General features: G+C 36.9%; 1 protein-coding gene across 2 annotated transcripts in view; it reads right to left on the bottom strand.

Annotated features, from left to right (window-relative positions):
* The window catches only part of LOC127797228 (uncharacterized), a 55,077-nt gene that overhangs the window by 17,718 nt on the left and 20,967 nt on the right, over positions 1-16,392 (bottom strand). The window contains exons 3-5 of one of the 2 annotated variants that reach the window (XM_052329922.1): positions 14,367-14,418; positions 14,189-14,258; positions 12,703-13,881 (exon numbers count right to left, since the gene is read on the bottom strand). In XM_052329922.1, the coding sequence (XP_052185882.1) occupies positions 13,873-13,881; positions 14,189-14,258; positions 14,367-14,418 (131 nt within the window). In that variant the 3' untranslated portion in view covers positions 12,703-13,872. Of the gene's footprint in view, positions 1-12,702; positions 13,882-14,188; positions 14,259-14,366; positions 14,419-16,392 lie in introns of those variants that run through there. The other variant, XM_052329921.1, reaches the window with a different exon arrangement.

Here is a 16,392-nt window from a genome sequence, read left to right as displayed (position 1 = left end):
CGGAGTTTGGTGGGAAGGGGAAATACCCCTTGACAATCATCATTGGAAGGTACATGAATTAGATTTACTCAATAAGCTTTTACTTGAATTTAAGGACCTATTTAAAGAACCACATTCACTTCCTCCCCACAAACACTATGACCATTCCATCATTCTTAAACCTAATACTAAACCGATTAACATTAGACTTGTTGGGTTTTGTATTGAGAAATCTATCTAGAAGGTTAAAAGAACAAAAGATCCCTCGAGCGTATGGAAGCGACTGGAAATTCTAAGTTAGAGAGAGACTAGCTTAGGTGTTTTATTATAAGGGTTAGTTTAGTTTTTGTGTAGGCTAAAATAAAAGGCCTTGTAATTATCGCCTTCTAACCTCTATAAATAGAAGGCTTAGGGTGAGGTAGTCGGACATAACAAACTATCATTCTGTCTCTGAATGCAAGTGATATTTCTATAAAAGAGAGGAAAGGCTTTGAGATAGAGAGTTCTTTGTAATCTCTGTGTACATTGTACTCGTGTGATAGAGGATAGGGATCTTGTAACTGTTTTCACCGAATTTCTAGTGAAATTACTCTTGGACTTGTGGTTGGATGTAGAGTTGTTTCCGTAACCTGAACCAGGATACATTGTGCGCCTCTTGTGTTGGTTTGATTGTATATTTTCATTCTTTTTCTTTGTTAAATTCTGTTCTTCTATTACAATTTGTATATTTCTATTTTTAGTTTGATTTTGGGTGAGAGAGAGAATGGGCAATAAAAATGATTGATTGAGTAATCAAAAGAGCTCATAATATAAGAGCCTATAGGTACCCCCCTAAATAGAAAGCAGAGATTGAGAAATTGATCAAAGACATGCCAACAAGGTCTATCATTCAACCAAGTCAAAGCCCCTATGCCTCACCCATACTTGTTAAAAAAAAAGATGGAAGCTGGCACTTTTGTATTGATTACCACTAGCTAATCACCCACACCTTTAAGAACAAATTCTCAATCCCTATAATTGAAGAACTATTGGATGAGCTTAAGCATGTTGTTGTTTTCACTAAGCTAGACCTTCGATAAGGGTACCACTAGATCCACATGAACCTTGATGACATACCAAAAATCGCTTTTACCACTCACCAAGAGCACTACAAATTCTTGGTGATGCCCTTTGGCCTCGCCAATGCTCCTGCCACATTTCAGGCTCTAATAAACCATATTTTTTAGCCCTACCTTTGAAAATTCTTACTTGTTTTCTTTGATGATATCATTTCCTTGTTTATAGCCCCTCATTTCAACAACACATTAACCACCTAAAAACTACCCTAGAAGTCCTTAGATTCAATCAGTTGTTTATTAAGAAATCTAAACATGCCTTTGCAAAGCCACAAGTTGAGTACCTGGGACATGTGATATCCTGTAAAGGGGGTGAGCACTGGTCCTAAGAAGGTGGTTGCCATGATAGCATGGCAAATACCTACAAATGTGAGGGCCTTGAGAGGATTTTTTGGCTTGACAGGGTATTACAATAGATTTGTAAAAAATTATAAGGTGATTAGCAAGCCCTTAACTAACCTATTGAAGAATGATGGGTTCTCTTGGAATAAAAAGGCAGAAGAGGCCTTTATACGACTCAAACAGGCAATGACTAAAGTGCCCACTCTGGGTTGCTTGATTTCTCTAAACCATTCAGCCGAGAAACTGATGCAGGTAACACAGGGGTGGGCGTAGTGCTTACACAAAAAGGGAGGCCACTGGCATTTATTGGCCAAGCCCTAAGTCCAAGGCACCAAGGGTTTGAGTGTGTATGATAAGGAATTGCTAGCAGTGTTAATTATGGTTGAAAAAATGAGACATTACTTAGAGGACTGGTCAATTTATCATTAAGACGGATTATGAGAGTTTTAAATTCCTCTTGCAACAGATGTTGCATACACACCTTCAAAAGAGAGGGATGGCAAGATTGATGAGATTAGATTATGTCATCTAGTATTAGAAGGGAAGGGAGAATAAGGCAACATATGCCTTATCCCAGTGTATAGAAAAGGGAACTATGGCATCCATCACCTCTGTTGTTCATTATTGGTATCAAGGCATCCCAACTAACTATGAGCAAGATGATTGATCAAAGGGATTATTGGAGCAACTCATCCTAAACCCAAGCAGCCGACCTGGGTTTACTTTGAACAACAGGGTGTTGAGGTATCAAGGAAGGTTGGTCATCAAGAACAATGAGACATTAAAGGAAAAGATATTGGAAACCCTATGTGGATCACCTCTGAGGGGGTCATTCAGGTACTTATCATTAGGTTAAACAACTGTTTTATTGACCAAAATTGAAGAAATGGGTGATTGACAATGTGATGAAGTGTGACACCAGTAAAAGATGTATGCACGAGATGGTAGCAACTCCCGGGCTACTGCAACCCCTCCCCACTCCTACTCAAGCTTGGTATAATATATCCATGGATTTTGTGAAATGAGTGACAAAATTCGAGGGGAAGGATTTCATCGTGGTAGTGGTGGTGGATAGATTCACCAAGTTTGCCTATTTCATCGGATTGACTCACCATTTCATAGCCCAAGAAGTATCCCGCCTCTTCCTAAACAAGGTGGTATGACTACATAGGGTTCATCAATCTATAGTCTCGGATAGAAACAAAGTTTTCATCAGTACTGGAATGAGCTGTTCAAGAATTGGGGAGCTAAGTTATATATGTCCTTAGCATACCACCCTGAGTTAGATGGCCAAACGGAACAAGTGAACCAATGTTTGGAGACCTATTTGAGGTGCATTTTCTTCTTATAGCTCAATGGGTGGCATCAGTGGTTGTCCCTAGCTTAATGGTGGTATAATTCTTACCACCACAGTTCTATAAAAATGATCCCTTCGAGGTCTTGTAAGGTTACAAACCCCCTCTACTTCCAACCATTCAAGAAAGTGTTATAATGGCTACCGTGGATTCCTACCTACAACAAAGGCAACAAGCGTTGAAGGTGTTACAGAAGGAACTGGCCAATGCTCAAAAATAGAATCAAGTAGTTTATATACCGGAGGAAGAGGGACAGGGAGTTTGTAGAGGGAGATGAAGTCTATCTTAAGCTCATGCATGCTCACCTAAAGGCCTTAGCTCAGGGCCAGCATTACAAACTTAGCCCCAAGTATTATGGGCCCTATCCCATTGTAGCAAGAATAGGTAAAGTTGCTTACAAGCTCCAGCTGCCCCTAGATTTCCAAATACACCTGGTGTTTCATATATCCTTGCTTAAGAAGTCAGTTGGAGCAAATCCAATGAGCACAGCTTTACCCCTCCCTGCTTCTTGATCCTAATGAGGCTTCTGAACCCATGGCTATCCCTGATAGAAAGATCATATACCGACAGGGAGCCCCTCTAATGCAAGTGTTGGTAAGGTGGTCTAATCTTCATTCGAAACATAGCACTTGGGAATACCTCCCCAACCTGCTCAACCACTTTCCTAAAGTGTTTGGATTACTCTAAACTTCTTGAGGATAAGAAGTTTCTAAAAAGGAGGAGAATTCTCATGGGATTGTAATTGTAATTAGCTGGTTGAATAGGCAGGAACGCTAGTTAGGCAGTTAGGCCTATTTTCAAATTCAAATAATTTGTAATTGTTGATCATGTGGGTGCATGGGCGTATTTTCCTTGAGTTAGATCAATATAAGAAGCACACTGATACCACTCCAAAGGCATGTTGAGAAATATCAATGCAATTCTACTTCCTTTCTTCTCTCTTCTCTCTATTCATTCCATCCTTAATTCCCCAATTCTCCTCAATTCAAGGAGAATTTCCCCCTATAAGATTCAACTTTAACATAGTGTATGTTTTTTGGAGATGATCTTGTCTTGATTGACAAGGCAAAAGAAATCATGAATAGTAACTTGAATTATGGAGATACACCTTAGAATTCAAATGTTTTAAATTAAGTAGGTCGAAAACTGGACACGTGAAATGTAAGTTCAGTAAAAATAGACATGTGTTAATGATGTTATTATGGAACTTAATAATCAAGTTATTTCAAAAAAATATACTAAACAAGGTTGAAAAAAATATATATTTCTCTATTTCTTAAGATTATACGATGATTTTCCTTTTCTCTTTATAGAGGAAAATAATAATACAAAAAGAAAATAACAAAAAAGAAAAAAAGAATATACACAAAATATACATAACTTCTAAGATATACAAAGAATATTCTATATTCAAAATACTTCTATTTCTACACTCTCCCTCACGCTGGCTTGAAGATATCTTCAATGGCAAACTTGCTCACAAGTTTTTCAAACTAAGTTTTGTATACTCCTTTTGTAAAAATGTCAACCAATTGGTCAACTGTTGAAATGTAGGGCGTACAAATTACTCCATTATCAATTTTTCCTTAATAAAGTGTTTATCCACCTCTACATACTTCGTCCTGTCATGGAGAACTAGATTATGAGCAATAGAGATTGCAGCTTTATTATCAGAATAAACTTTAACTCGAAGGGAAGTGAAGACCCTCAAGTTTAATAGAAGTCTCATTATCCACATAACCTCGCAAATACCATGGGCAATTGCACGAAATTCGACTTCAGCACTGCTTCTGGCCACCACATTTTGTTTCTTACTCCTCCAAGTAACAAGATTGCCTCCCACAAAGGTGCAGTACCCTGATGTAGCTCTTCTATCAATTATATTGTCTGCCCAGTCTGCATTTGTATAAGTCTCTATATGAAGATGTCCACGTTTTCTAGAAAGTAGACCTTTCCCAGGGGTTCTCTTTAGGTATCGCATAATTCTGTAGGTAGCTTCAAAATGTTGTAAACCAGGTGAGTGCATAAATTGACTTACAACACTTACAACAAAGGTTATGTCTGGTCTAGTATGGAATAGATAGATAAGTCTACCTACAAGTCTTTGATATTTCTCCATTTCTACTACATTCTTGGCCTCAACAGGTTGAAGTTTTAAGTTGGGTTCAATGGGAGTTTCAACAACCTTACACCCAAGCATTCATGTTTCACTGAGTAAATCCAGAATATACTTATGTTGGTCGACAAAGTTCCCCTCCTTAGATCTTGTAAATTCCATCCCAAGAAAGTACTTTAAAGGACCCAAGTCTTTGATCTTGAACTCATGAATTAATCTCCTCTTAATCTCTACAATCTCTCCCTTGTCGTCAACAATCATTATTATATCATCCATATAGACAATTAAGATTGCTTTCTTACCATCACCGGCGTGCTTGAAGAACAGTGTGTGATCTACTTGGCTCTGAATGTAACCATAGTTTTTCACCACCTTTCCAAATCTTTCAAACCATGCTCTCGAAAACTGTTTTAGACCATATAAGGATTTTTTTAAACGACATACCTTGTTTGTACTGAGGCTCTTCTCAAACCCTAGTGGAATATCCATAAACACTTCTTTCTAAATCACCATTTAGGAAGGCATTCTTTACATCAAATTGGTGGAATGACCAATCAAAATTCAATCGAGAGAAAAACTCGAATGGAGATTATTTTAACTACTAGATCAAATGTTTCTTGATAGTCGATGCCGTATGTTTCGGTGAAACCTTTAGCAACCAACCTTGCTTTGTATCTTTCTATACTCCCATCTGTCTTACATTTTATAGTAAATACCTACTTACAACCTACTGTTGTTTTACCTTCGGATTTGTTCACAATTAGAGATGACAATTGCAACTGAAATCGTGGAGAATCGAATCAAAACCGAACCGATCAACGCGGTAAAAAATCGTTTGACTGGATAATGATTTGGTTCGGGGAAAAACCAAACACTGTTTAAATGGATATAGTTTAGTTATGGTTTTAATTAAATCCAAACCGAAACCGAACCGAATATGTGAGTAACCGAACCGAATATACATATATATAATAGATATTTATTTATTTAATATATTATATATACAAATAATATATATTGACTAATGCATTTTTTTACAAGTATTTTAACTAATGCATTACAAATATATAAAATATTTTAACATTTATAAAGTAATTAACAAATAAAAATAACACTTAATCTTAAATTATTTTATTTTTATCAATCAAATAATTATATCCAAGAAATTTGAAGTTAATATGTAACTTTATGCAAGAAGAAGATAACTTTATTAGAGTTTGTCTTTATTTGTTGTGGAGTTATTAAAAGTAAGAATTTGTCTTTATTATGGATTAAACTAAAAAAGTCATGATTAAAACCAAAACGGAACCGAAACCGAATGGTTTGGTTATGGTTTTTAATTTTTAAAACCAATGAATAATGGTTTGGTTTTGGTTTTAGTAATTTAAGTTTGGTTTAGTTATGATTTTGGCAAAAACCAAAACCAAACCGAACCATTGCCAACCCTATTAACAATCTCCCAAGTTCCATTCTTTCTGAGAGCACTCATTTCCTCCTAGACTGCTAACATTCAATTTGGGTCACCAAGGGCATCCTGAATTGTTCTTGGGACATGCAGTTTAGAAATATTTGAAAGAAATGCCTTATGATGATTAGATAATTTTTTGTATGACATTATTTAGCAATTGGGTGTTTGGTGCAAGATCTCACTCCTTTCCTAATAGCAATAGGGACATCAAGATCGGACAAGTCAAATGAAGAATAATCTGAAGGAGTGAGTTTAGAGTTACCATGAGAAGAAGAAGTATTATCGAAAAGCCCATCATTCGAAGACGTCGATTGTTCGATTGTTAGAGGAATATTCGGATTAATAGTATTATTGCCTTCTTGTATAAAATTGAAGCTCTAATTTTGGAATATTTTGATTCGTTTGTGGTAATTCTCCCCCTAGTTCCAATCCCATCACGCTAGGCACTTGTGAACCAGACACACCCTGTTCTACAACGTTTGGAACATTTATATCCTTAAGTTGTTTATCAAAGTGGAGGAGAGCACCAATCATTGTAGGACAAAGATCATAGAGTTTTAAGTAATTATTCTCCTTAACATTAGAATTCAAAAAAATATCTTCTTTCTCAATATGCTCCCCCTGAAGATAATTTTTGGGAAAGTAAGGTTAAGTTTCGAGGAAAGACACATCCATACTAATATAAGTTTTTTTGGTAACAGGATTAAAGCATTTGTACTATTTCTTATTTGGTGTATAGCCCAGAAAGGCACATTTTTCAGCTATGGGATCCAATTTGGAACGAAATATTTGAGGAATATAAACAAAACAAGTGCATTCAAAAACTTTTAAGGGTAACTCAGAATATATATGACATAGAGGGAAGAGTTGTTTTAAAGAGTGTAAGAGAGTTTGAAACTATAGAACACAAGTGGGCATACGATTGATGAGATAGGAAGCGGTTAAAATTGCATCACCCCAGAGGTATTTAGGGACATTCATAGAAAATATAATGGCCCTAGCAACCTCGAGTAGATATTGATTTTTTCGTTCAGCAATACCATTTTGTTGGGGATCCAACAAAGTCGAGGCCAAAAACAAAATCATAGATTAAGGATTGGGTCATGGAACATAGGAACATTAACAGGCAAAGCTATGGAAGTGGTGGATGTGATGATTAGGAGAAAAATTAATATTATGTGCCTTCAAGAGACGAGATTGGTAGGAAAAAAAGCAAAAACTTTATCAGAAGCTGGATATAAAATATGGTACACAGGAACTGATCGAGCGAAAAATGGAGTGGGGATTATTATGGATAAAAACTTAATAGATGAGGTAGTGGATGTAAAGAAAATAGAGGATAGGATTATTATGGTGAAGATTAGTCTAGGAAGAATGACTATAAATATCTTTAGTACATATGCACCACAAGCGGGGTTAGGTGATGAGATAAAAACAAAATTCTGGGAGGACCTAGAAGGACTCATACAAGTGATACCAAGAGGAGAGAGTGATTATAGGAGGTGACTTAAATGGGCACGTGGATAGAGACGAAAACGGATATAGAGAGGTACATAGAGGGTATGGATTCGGGAAAATTAATAATGAGGGTAAATCTATCCTAGATTTTGCTATGGCATATGGGCTCATTATAACCAATACTAGGTTCAAAAAATGGGACGAACACTTAATCACATATAAAAATATCACCTCAAGCACCCAAATAAATTACTTCGTCATGAGACAAGAGGATCGGTTATGTTGTATGAATTGTATGGTGATACCGGGAGAGTGTTTGACTACTCAACATAGACTTCTAGTACTTGACGTCCAAGTAAGAAATTGGAAGAGAAAAAATCACATAAAACAAAATCCAAGAATCAGGTGGTAGAATTTAAAAGGAGAGAAACAACTAATCTTCAAAGAAAAATTAAGGGGTAGAAGGGAATGGAATGGAGAAAGACAGACAAACCAAATGTGGAAAGAAATGGCTAATGCTCTGAGAAGTACGGCAAAGGTAGTCCTTGGAGAAACAAATGGTAGAGCCCATAACCTTAAGGAGTCTTGGTGGTGGAATGAAGAGGTACAATTGAAAATTAAAAATAAGAAAACTTGCTATAAGGCGGTATATCAATGCAATAATGAAGAAAATCAAAAAAATTATAAAGAAGCAAAAAAGGCAACAAAAAGAACTGTTAGTGAAGCAAGGTCAAAAGCATATGAGAATCTATATAAATGACTTGATACAAAAGATGGAAAAAGGGATATATATAAATTAGCTAAAGCAAGAGAAAGAAAAACACGGGATTTAAATCAAGTGAAATGCATAAAAGATGACAATCAAAATGTTTTAGTAAATGAGGGAGCAATTAAGGAGAGATGGAAGGAGTATTTCACAAAATTATTCAATGATGGTGGTGACACAAGAGTTAGGTTGGGACATCTTAGTAACTCCGAAGGGAATGTGAGCTACACATTTTATCGACGCATAAGTTCAAATGAAATAAGGTAAGCATTAAAAAAGATGAAAAATCATATGGTAGTGGGACCAAATAATATACCAATAGAAGCATGGAAACGCATGGGCGAAGAGGGCATCTCCTGGCTAACGCAACTATTTAACGCCATCCTTAAATCAAAAAAGATGCCAGATGAGTGGAAGAAGAGTACTTTGGTTCCTATATACAAGAACAAAGGAGATGTTCAAAACTGTGAAAATTATAGAGGCATTAAGTTAATGAGTCATACCATGAAACTCTGGGAGAGAGTAATAGAGCAGAGGCTTAGAAAGGAAACAAAGGTGTCAGAAAATCAGTTTGGTTTCATTCCTGGTAGGTCAACAATGGAAGCTATATATTTACTGAGACGTCTAATGGAAAGGTATCGAGATCATCAGAAGGACCTACATATGGTGTTTATAGATCTAGAAAATGCCTATGATAGGGTCCCTAGAGAAGTATTATGGAGGGTTTTAGAGAAGAAATGAGTCAAAATAGCCTAAATACAAGCCCTTAAGGATATGTATCATGGTGTAGAGACAAGGATCAGAACATGCGGAGGGGATACTGAACCATTTACAACTACAATAGGACTGCATCAAAGTTCTGCACTAAGTCCATACTTATTTGCCCTAGTAATGGATGAACTCACTAAAGATATTCAAACAAATGTGCCATGGTGTATGCTATTTGCAGATGACATAGTGTTGGTGGATGAAACAAAAGAATGAGTGAATACTAAACTTGAATTGTGGAGAAACAATTTAGAATCTAAGGGATTTAAATTAAGTAGAAAGAAAACAGAATATATGGAATGCAAATTTAGTAAAAATGCAAGAGTGGATGATGTTATAATAAAATTAGAAGACCAAATCTTACAAAGAAAAGATCATTTTCGATATTTGGGATCAGTGATTCAAAAAGATGGAGAAATCCACGAGGATGCCGCACATAGAATTAAGGCAGGTTGGCTAAAATGGAGAAATGCATCGGGGGTGTTATGTGATGGTAAAATCTCATTAAAATTGAAAGAAAAATTTTATAGGACAGTTATAAGACCAGTCTTGCTGTATGGCTCAGAATGTTGGGCAGTCAAATACCAGCATGAGCAAAAGACGAGTGTAGCGGAGATGAGGATGTTAAGATGGATGTGCGGACATACAAAAAAGGATAAAATTAGAAATGAAGTTATTCGTAATAAGGTAGGAGTAATGTCAATAGAGGAGAAGATGAGAGAGATTAGACTAAGATGGTTTGGTCATGTGAGAAGGAGACTAAGAGACGCTCATGTGAGGAGAGTTGATGAAATGAAACAATTAGTCACAAAAAGAGGTAGAGGTAGACCCAAGAATACTTTGGGAGAGACATTAAAATTTGATATGAAATATATGGATCTAAATGAGGATATGACAAAAGACAGAAATACATAGAAGTCTAGAATTCATGTAGCCGACCCCACATAGTAGGATAAATGCTGGATATGTTGTTGTTGTTGTTATAAGTAAACCCAACAAACTCGAGTATGATCATCAATAAAAGTAGCAAACCCCTTTTTGCCAAACAAAGTGGAGACCTTAGAAGGACTCCAAAAATCACTATGTATTAAATAGAATGGTTTTGAAGGACAATAGGGTTTTGGAAGAAATTTAACACGATCTTTGGATAAATGACAACTCTCGCATTGAAACATAGAATAATCCACTCCTTTAAACAACGCAAGAAATAAATATTTCAAGTAAAGAAAACTAAAATGTCCTAGCCTAAGATGTCATTACATTATTTGATTAGAAACAAAAGTAGAACTAATATCACTCAGGCCATGAGTTTTTTTATTACGCTAGAGATCCCCATCCAAATAATAGAGCTTGTTTATTTCTCTAGCACTGTCAATCGTCTTCCCCAAATTCCGAGCCTGAAAGATGCAATAGGAATCAAAAAAGATAACACGACAGTTAGAGTCTTTAGAGAGCTTACTAACAAAAAGAAGATTACAGACAAGTTTAGGAACATGGAATACTGATTGAAGCTCAATATTGTCAGAAAGTTTAATGAAACCTTTACCTGCAATAGGTAAAAGACTACCATCGATTATTCTTATTTTTTCACTACCAGAACAAGGAATATACGAGTTGAATAGATGCGATAAACCAGTCATATGATCAGATGCTCCTGAATCAATGATCCATGGAATAGATTGAAAAGAGCTAGATAAGGTAAAGGAATTTCTACCTAAATAGGCCAATCTTTAGCAGTCGTAGAATTTGATCAAATTGCTCTTTGTTGAATGGTCCTGCATCATCTTCATGGGTTGTAGGTTGGGATTGCTTCGATTTAGGCTTCCAACTGGCTGGCTTGCCATGAAGTATTCAACAGGTTTCCCGAGTATGGCGTGGTTTATTGCAATGATCACACCAAACACAAGGCTTTTCTTCCGCCTTTCGTTGACCCGTAATATGCCGTCCACCAATATTAACATCAATAGTCACGAGCGCCATATTTTCAGATAGCCCACTTTCATCACTCTTTTTCTTGCCCAACATAACCAATCTTCGATTTTTTTCACATTGAACTTTAGAAAAAGCTTCACTAAGAAACAGGAGTGGATTTCTACCGACGATCCCCTCTCGAACTTCATCATACTCAACATTAAGTCCAACAAGAAACTTAAATACTCGGTTAGCATCGAACATTTTCTGATAATATTTGCAATCTTCTGTGTTTTTCCACTCATATACATTGAAGAGATCCAAGTCCTACCAAATGCGCTTTAAAGAATTAAAATATATGGTGACAATATCACTACCTTGTCGAATCTCACCAAGTTTCAAGTTGAGCTCGTAGATTTGGGATTGATTCCCCAAATCAAAATACATGGCGGTGACTTCATCCCATAGTTCCTTTGCTGTAGAGAAGCACATATAGTTTGAAATTATCTCTTCCTCCATGGAGTTAACAAGCCACATCATCACTATTGAATTCTCGGCATCCCAAATGTCATACAACGGGTCTTTACTATCTAGGGCTGATATGGCGCCAATCAAATAGCCAATCTTTCCCCGACCTCGAATGTACATACGAACAGATTGCGACCAACGCAGAAAATTGGTACCATTGAGACGAATGGTCGTAATCTGTACCGGATGTGAGTCAGAGGAGTTTCGGGGAACTCAAAACTAGTCTTGAGAGGATTGGGATTGCTGGGTCAGAGTGACTGAAGATGCAGAGTCAGTCATGGTGGCTGAACAACCAGATTAGGGTAGCAGAAGCAAGGCGGTGCAGTAGCTGGATCTGTACATAGTGGCTGAATCTAGACATGCTAGCAATGACCCACGAATCTGGACACTTGGATCTGGTTACCCAGTTGCCCAATCTAAATAATAGAGAACCAAACCTTATTTGGGTGACAGAAGCAACGAACGGCAACACGAACAACAGCACAAATAGCAACTAAGGACATCTGATGCGCGATGTAAAAGTAGCACGAACGGCGAATAGGGGCGGCTCTGGTGTGCGATGCAGAGCCGACCTTCGCGACCAAGGACAACGATAGGTGTGACAAATGCAGAGCCAACCTTCGCAAACAAGGACAACGACAGGTGCGACAAATGCAAAGCTGACCTTTGCGACCAAGGACAGCGACAGGTGCGACGGATGGAAGCCGACCTTCGTGAGAGGCTAGGAGGTCGCGGCCATTCCAGAGGTGGGAACCCACTGGAGAACGACGACGACTGTAGAGGCAGCAGCGGTCAGGATGGCCAGATCTCAGAGACGGTGGCCAATGTAAGGGCAGCAGCAACCTGAGGATGCAGTAGTGACAAGCGACTGATGAAAAGGCAGCAACAATTCTTGGGCATAGTAGAGGAATAGAAGAAATTAAGGTTTCACAGTGAACGGCTGTGATTCAATCCCTAATTCTTGCTCTGATACCATCTAAACAAGGTTGAGAAAAAATATATTTCTCTATTTCTTAAGATTATATGATGATTTCCCTTTTCTCTTTATAGAAGAAAATAATAATACAAAAAAAAAAATAACGAAAAAGGAAAGGAATATACACACAATATACATAGCTTCTAAGATATACAAAGAATATTCTATATTCAAAATACTTCTATTTTTACAATTCCAATATCTTGAATGAATTGTTAAAAATAGGGAGATTACGGAGGATATTACTAATGGTATCAAGATAAAATGGTTAAAGTAGAAAAGTGCATCTAACAATTTATATGATCATAAAATTCCTTTAAGGTTAAAAGAAAAGTTTTATCAGGTGGCTATAAAACCATCTTTGTTGAATAATTTAGAATGTTAGACAATTAAGTGCTAACATGTGTAAAATATAATAGGAGTTGAGATTAGAATGTTATGGTCGACATAGCTATACAAGAAAAATATAAAATAAAAAATGATGTCATATATATTTTTAAATAATAAAGTCATAGTAACATCAATTGATGATAAGATGAAAAATTCACAATTAAGATGGGCTAAACATGTGAAAAGAGAACTAATAGAAACTTCGGTAAGCTGCATGGATGAACTGGAGGAAATTTGTAACAGAGGATGAAGAGCACGATCAAAGAAAACTTGGGCAAAACACATGATAGGACCATGGATATACACATTGAGGTCTACAGTTCATGAGTCAACTCCACCTATGTAGGATTAAGGCTTGGAATTGTTTTTTTTTTTTTTTCATTTCCTTTCTTGGTAAGCACATAATATGTGCCATCACAAACACATTACAAATGATAGGACCATACCCGCCCAATCAGTTATTATCCAAGTCTTATCATTTATCAAAAAGCCATATGAATCTTCTCATAAGTTCCTTCCTACTTTTGCTTTCTGATCTCTATATTATTAGCTCATTACCTTAAAAAGCGAGTCACTGTGACAATCGCCACAAGCACTTGTATATTTAGTCAGTGATAAGTCCATGAAATGAGACTTTCTTAAATTTGTGATAACATGTTCTGACAGTCTCTAGTCCACAGCCATTCATGTCATAGGTTCCTTAAAAGCCCTAGAAAACAAAATAGTCCAGTGTGGCTCACATAGCACGCAAAATGAGCCTATCACATATAACATATGAGTTTTTAACTAGACAAGTTTGCCGTTGGAGTTTCAGTAATCATGATCAGTGTAACATGGTCACTGGCACCCTCTAAGGTTGCATGATATATAAAACGTTAAAGATTTATTCAAACAATTAAGTATTTTCAGTATCTTTTAGGGAAAGGTCGCATTCTATTATAATCGCTTTTAGTTTAATAACGATCAGTCATCACAAAGAAGAACATGGTATGACATCAAAATATTGTCACACTTACCAGCATTTCCAAGTTGTAGAAACGATCCAGTAACTGTAGAACATCGGAGGCAGAAAAGTTTCGACCGAAGCTGCAAGAGTAACTTAAAAGTACATAAATGTGCAGGAAAACTACCAGATTTTTAATTGAAGGTCCAGGAGACGTTATTAACTAAATAGAAAATTGGGTGTGGAATAACCTCCGTCCCAGATATTCTGCTAGACCATAAAGGATGAAGTGACGGTGTATGCCTGCAGGAAAGTATTAAAGTAAATAAGTTAGACAATGATACCCTGATACAGATAGAAAATAGAAGCATCTAGATTTTATTTCTTTTTGTTTCTGTAATGATATTTTTGTTCTTTTCCACTGCATCTTCCTAATCTTCTGCTCAATTCCCAGACCTACATTAAGCACACAAGTCATTAACTAACTCTGGGACAAGGCATAACACATTTGACAGGTTGAGACAAAATATAACACAGATGAAGGAAACAAGAGGTTGAGATGTGTCGGAAGATAAGTAGTGTGATTTTCTCAATTTTATCGGATTTATCCGGTGGCTTGTGTCTTATTGTTTTATCCTTCATTTGTTGGTTATTTTGGTTATCCTTATCTGATGGCTATGGTCAAAGTGGACTAAGTCTTGGTTTTTAGGTAATGTGTCGTATTTTTAAGGAAGTGGGTTGTTAACCCTCAGAACTGTATATATTGACTCCTATTTTGCTAGAAATATACACGATTTTTCTTGCTAAAATTTTATCATGGTATCAAAGCTGTAGGAGGTTTTTCTTGAAAACCAATACTACCATTCTTCGTGTCCTTAAGCCCTGCAAACTTGCACTACTGCAAGATCAGATTCTACCCCATTTTTTTGACCTGAGAGATCAAGCAAGAGTAATCTAGAGACCATGGATACCGCAACAAAATCTAGTGGTGCATCCGAGGCACCTATTACAACAACTATCAGGGGAGAGAACAAAGGTACAACTCCAACGGGAGAATTACAAAATATCCACGTAGCCTATATGCTAAATGATAAAAATTATTTGAAATGGTCCCACCTGGTTCGCACATTCTTGAAAGGAAGAGCCAAGTCGAGCCATTTGCTGGGCACTAGACCTAAAAAAGGGGATCCTACATTTGACACTTGGGATGAAGAAGGCTCAATAGTTATCTCTTGGCTATGGAATTCAATGCTTCCGGAGATAAGTGACACAGTTATATTCCCAAACACAGCTCAAGAAATTTAGGATGATGTTAAGCAAACTTATTCTAAAGTTCAAGATGCAACCCAGATTTATAAGATTAAAACAAAAATCTTGGCTACAAAGCAAGGAAATCGGTCAATCAATGAATACTCCAATCTCCAACAAACTTTATAGTAGGAGATGGATCATTATCAGTGTATTAAGATGACTTGCAATGAGGATGCAACCCTTCTTAAAAAGGTTTGCTGAAAATGATAGGATTTATAAATTTCTTGCTAGTTTAAATATTGAGTTTGATGCAATGAGGGTACAAATTCTTGGAAAAGAAAACCTCTTGTCTCTAAATGAGACTCTGGCCATAGTTCATGTTGAGGAAGAAAGGAGAGGAGTTACACACAAAACAACTATTTCCCTTACTACCCTCCACCCCAGCTTGCTATTATGCAAGCCCCCCTCACTTTACCCCTCTTGCCTCTGCCCCTTGGGACGCCTCTGGTAGGTCCAATGGACCGGGCCCTATCAGAGTTATGCTTGAGACTCTTACAGTAGAGAATTCAGCTCTAATGACAAGAAGAATAAACCCCCAACATTCCAGTTCTGAACAACATGGAGGTGAGACTAAAAGAACAAACCAAATGGGTCTCGATCAAACAAGGATCTATTATGATGTACTTATTGTAAGAAGCCTAAACATACCATAAACAAATGCTGGAAGCTACATGGAAAACCTCAAGTTAAGAACAAAGGGACATTAGGCAAGCAGGAAAGACAAGAGCAGGCACATGTGGGAAACACTCAACAATCTAAGGAAGGGGATTCTCCATAATCACTGCCTAAATTTAACAAGGAAGAAGTTACAAAATTGAAGTAGTTAATTGAGTCCCTAGAGAAACCAACTAGATCATTGTCATGGCCTCAGCCTGATAATTCTCCTCTTTCTAATTATAAAGGTTCTCGCAAGAATGAAAGGAGATAAGAGAGAAAGAATGAGGGAGAACATAGAGAAGAAGAGAG

The sequence above is a fragment of the Diospyros lotus genome, chromosome 3 (assembly GCF_014633365.1).
Source record: "Diospyros lotus cultivar Yz01 chromosome 3, ASM1463336v1, whole genome shotgun sequence".
Classification (NCBI taxonomy): Eukaryota; Viridiplantae; Streptophyta; class Magnoliopsida; order Ericales; family Ebenaceae; genus Diospyros; species Diospyros lotus.
This window is presented reverse-complemented; position numbering and strand designations above follow the sequence as displayed.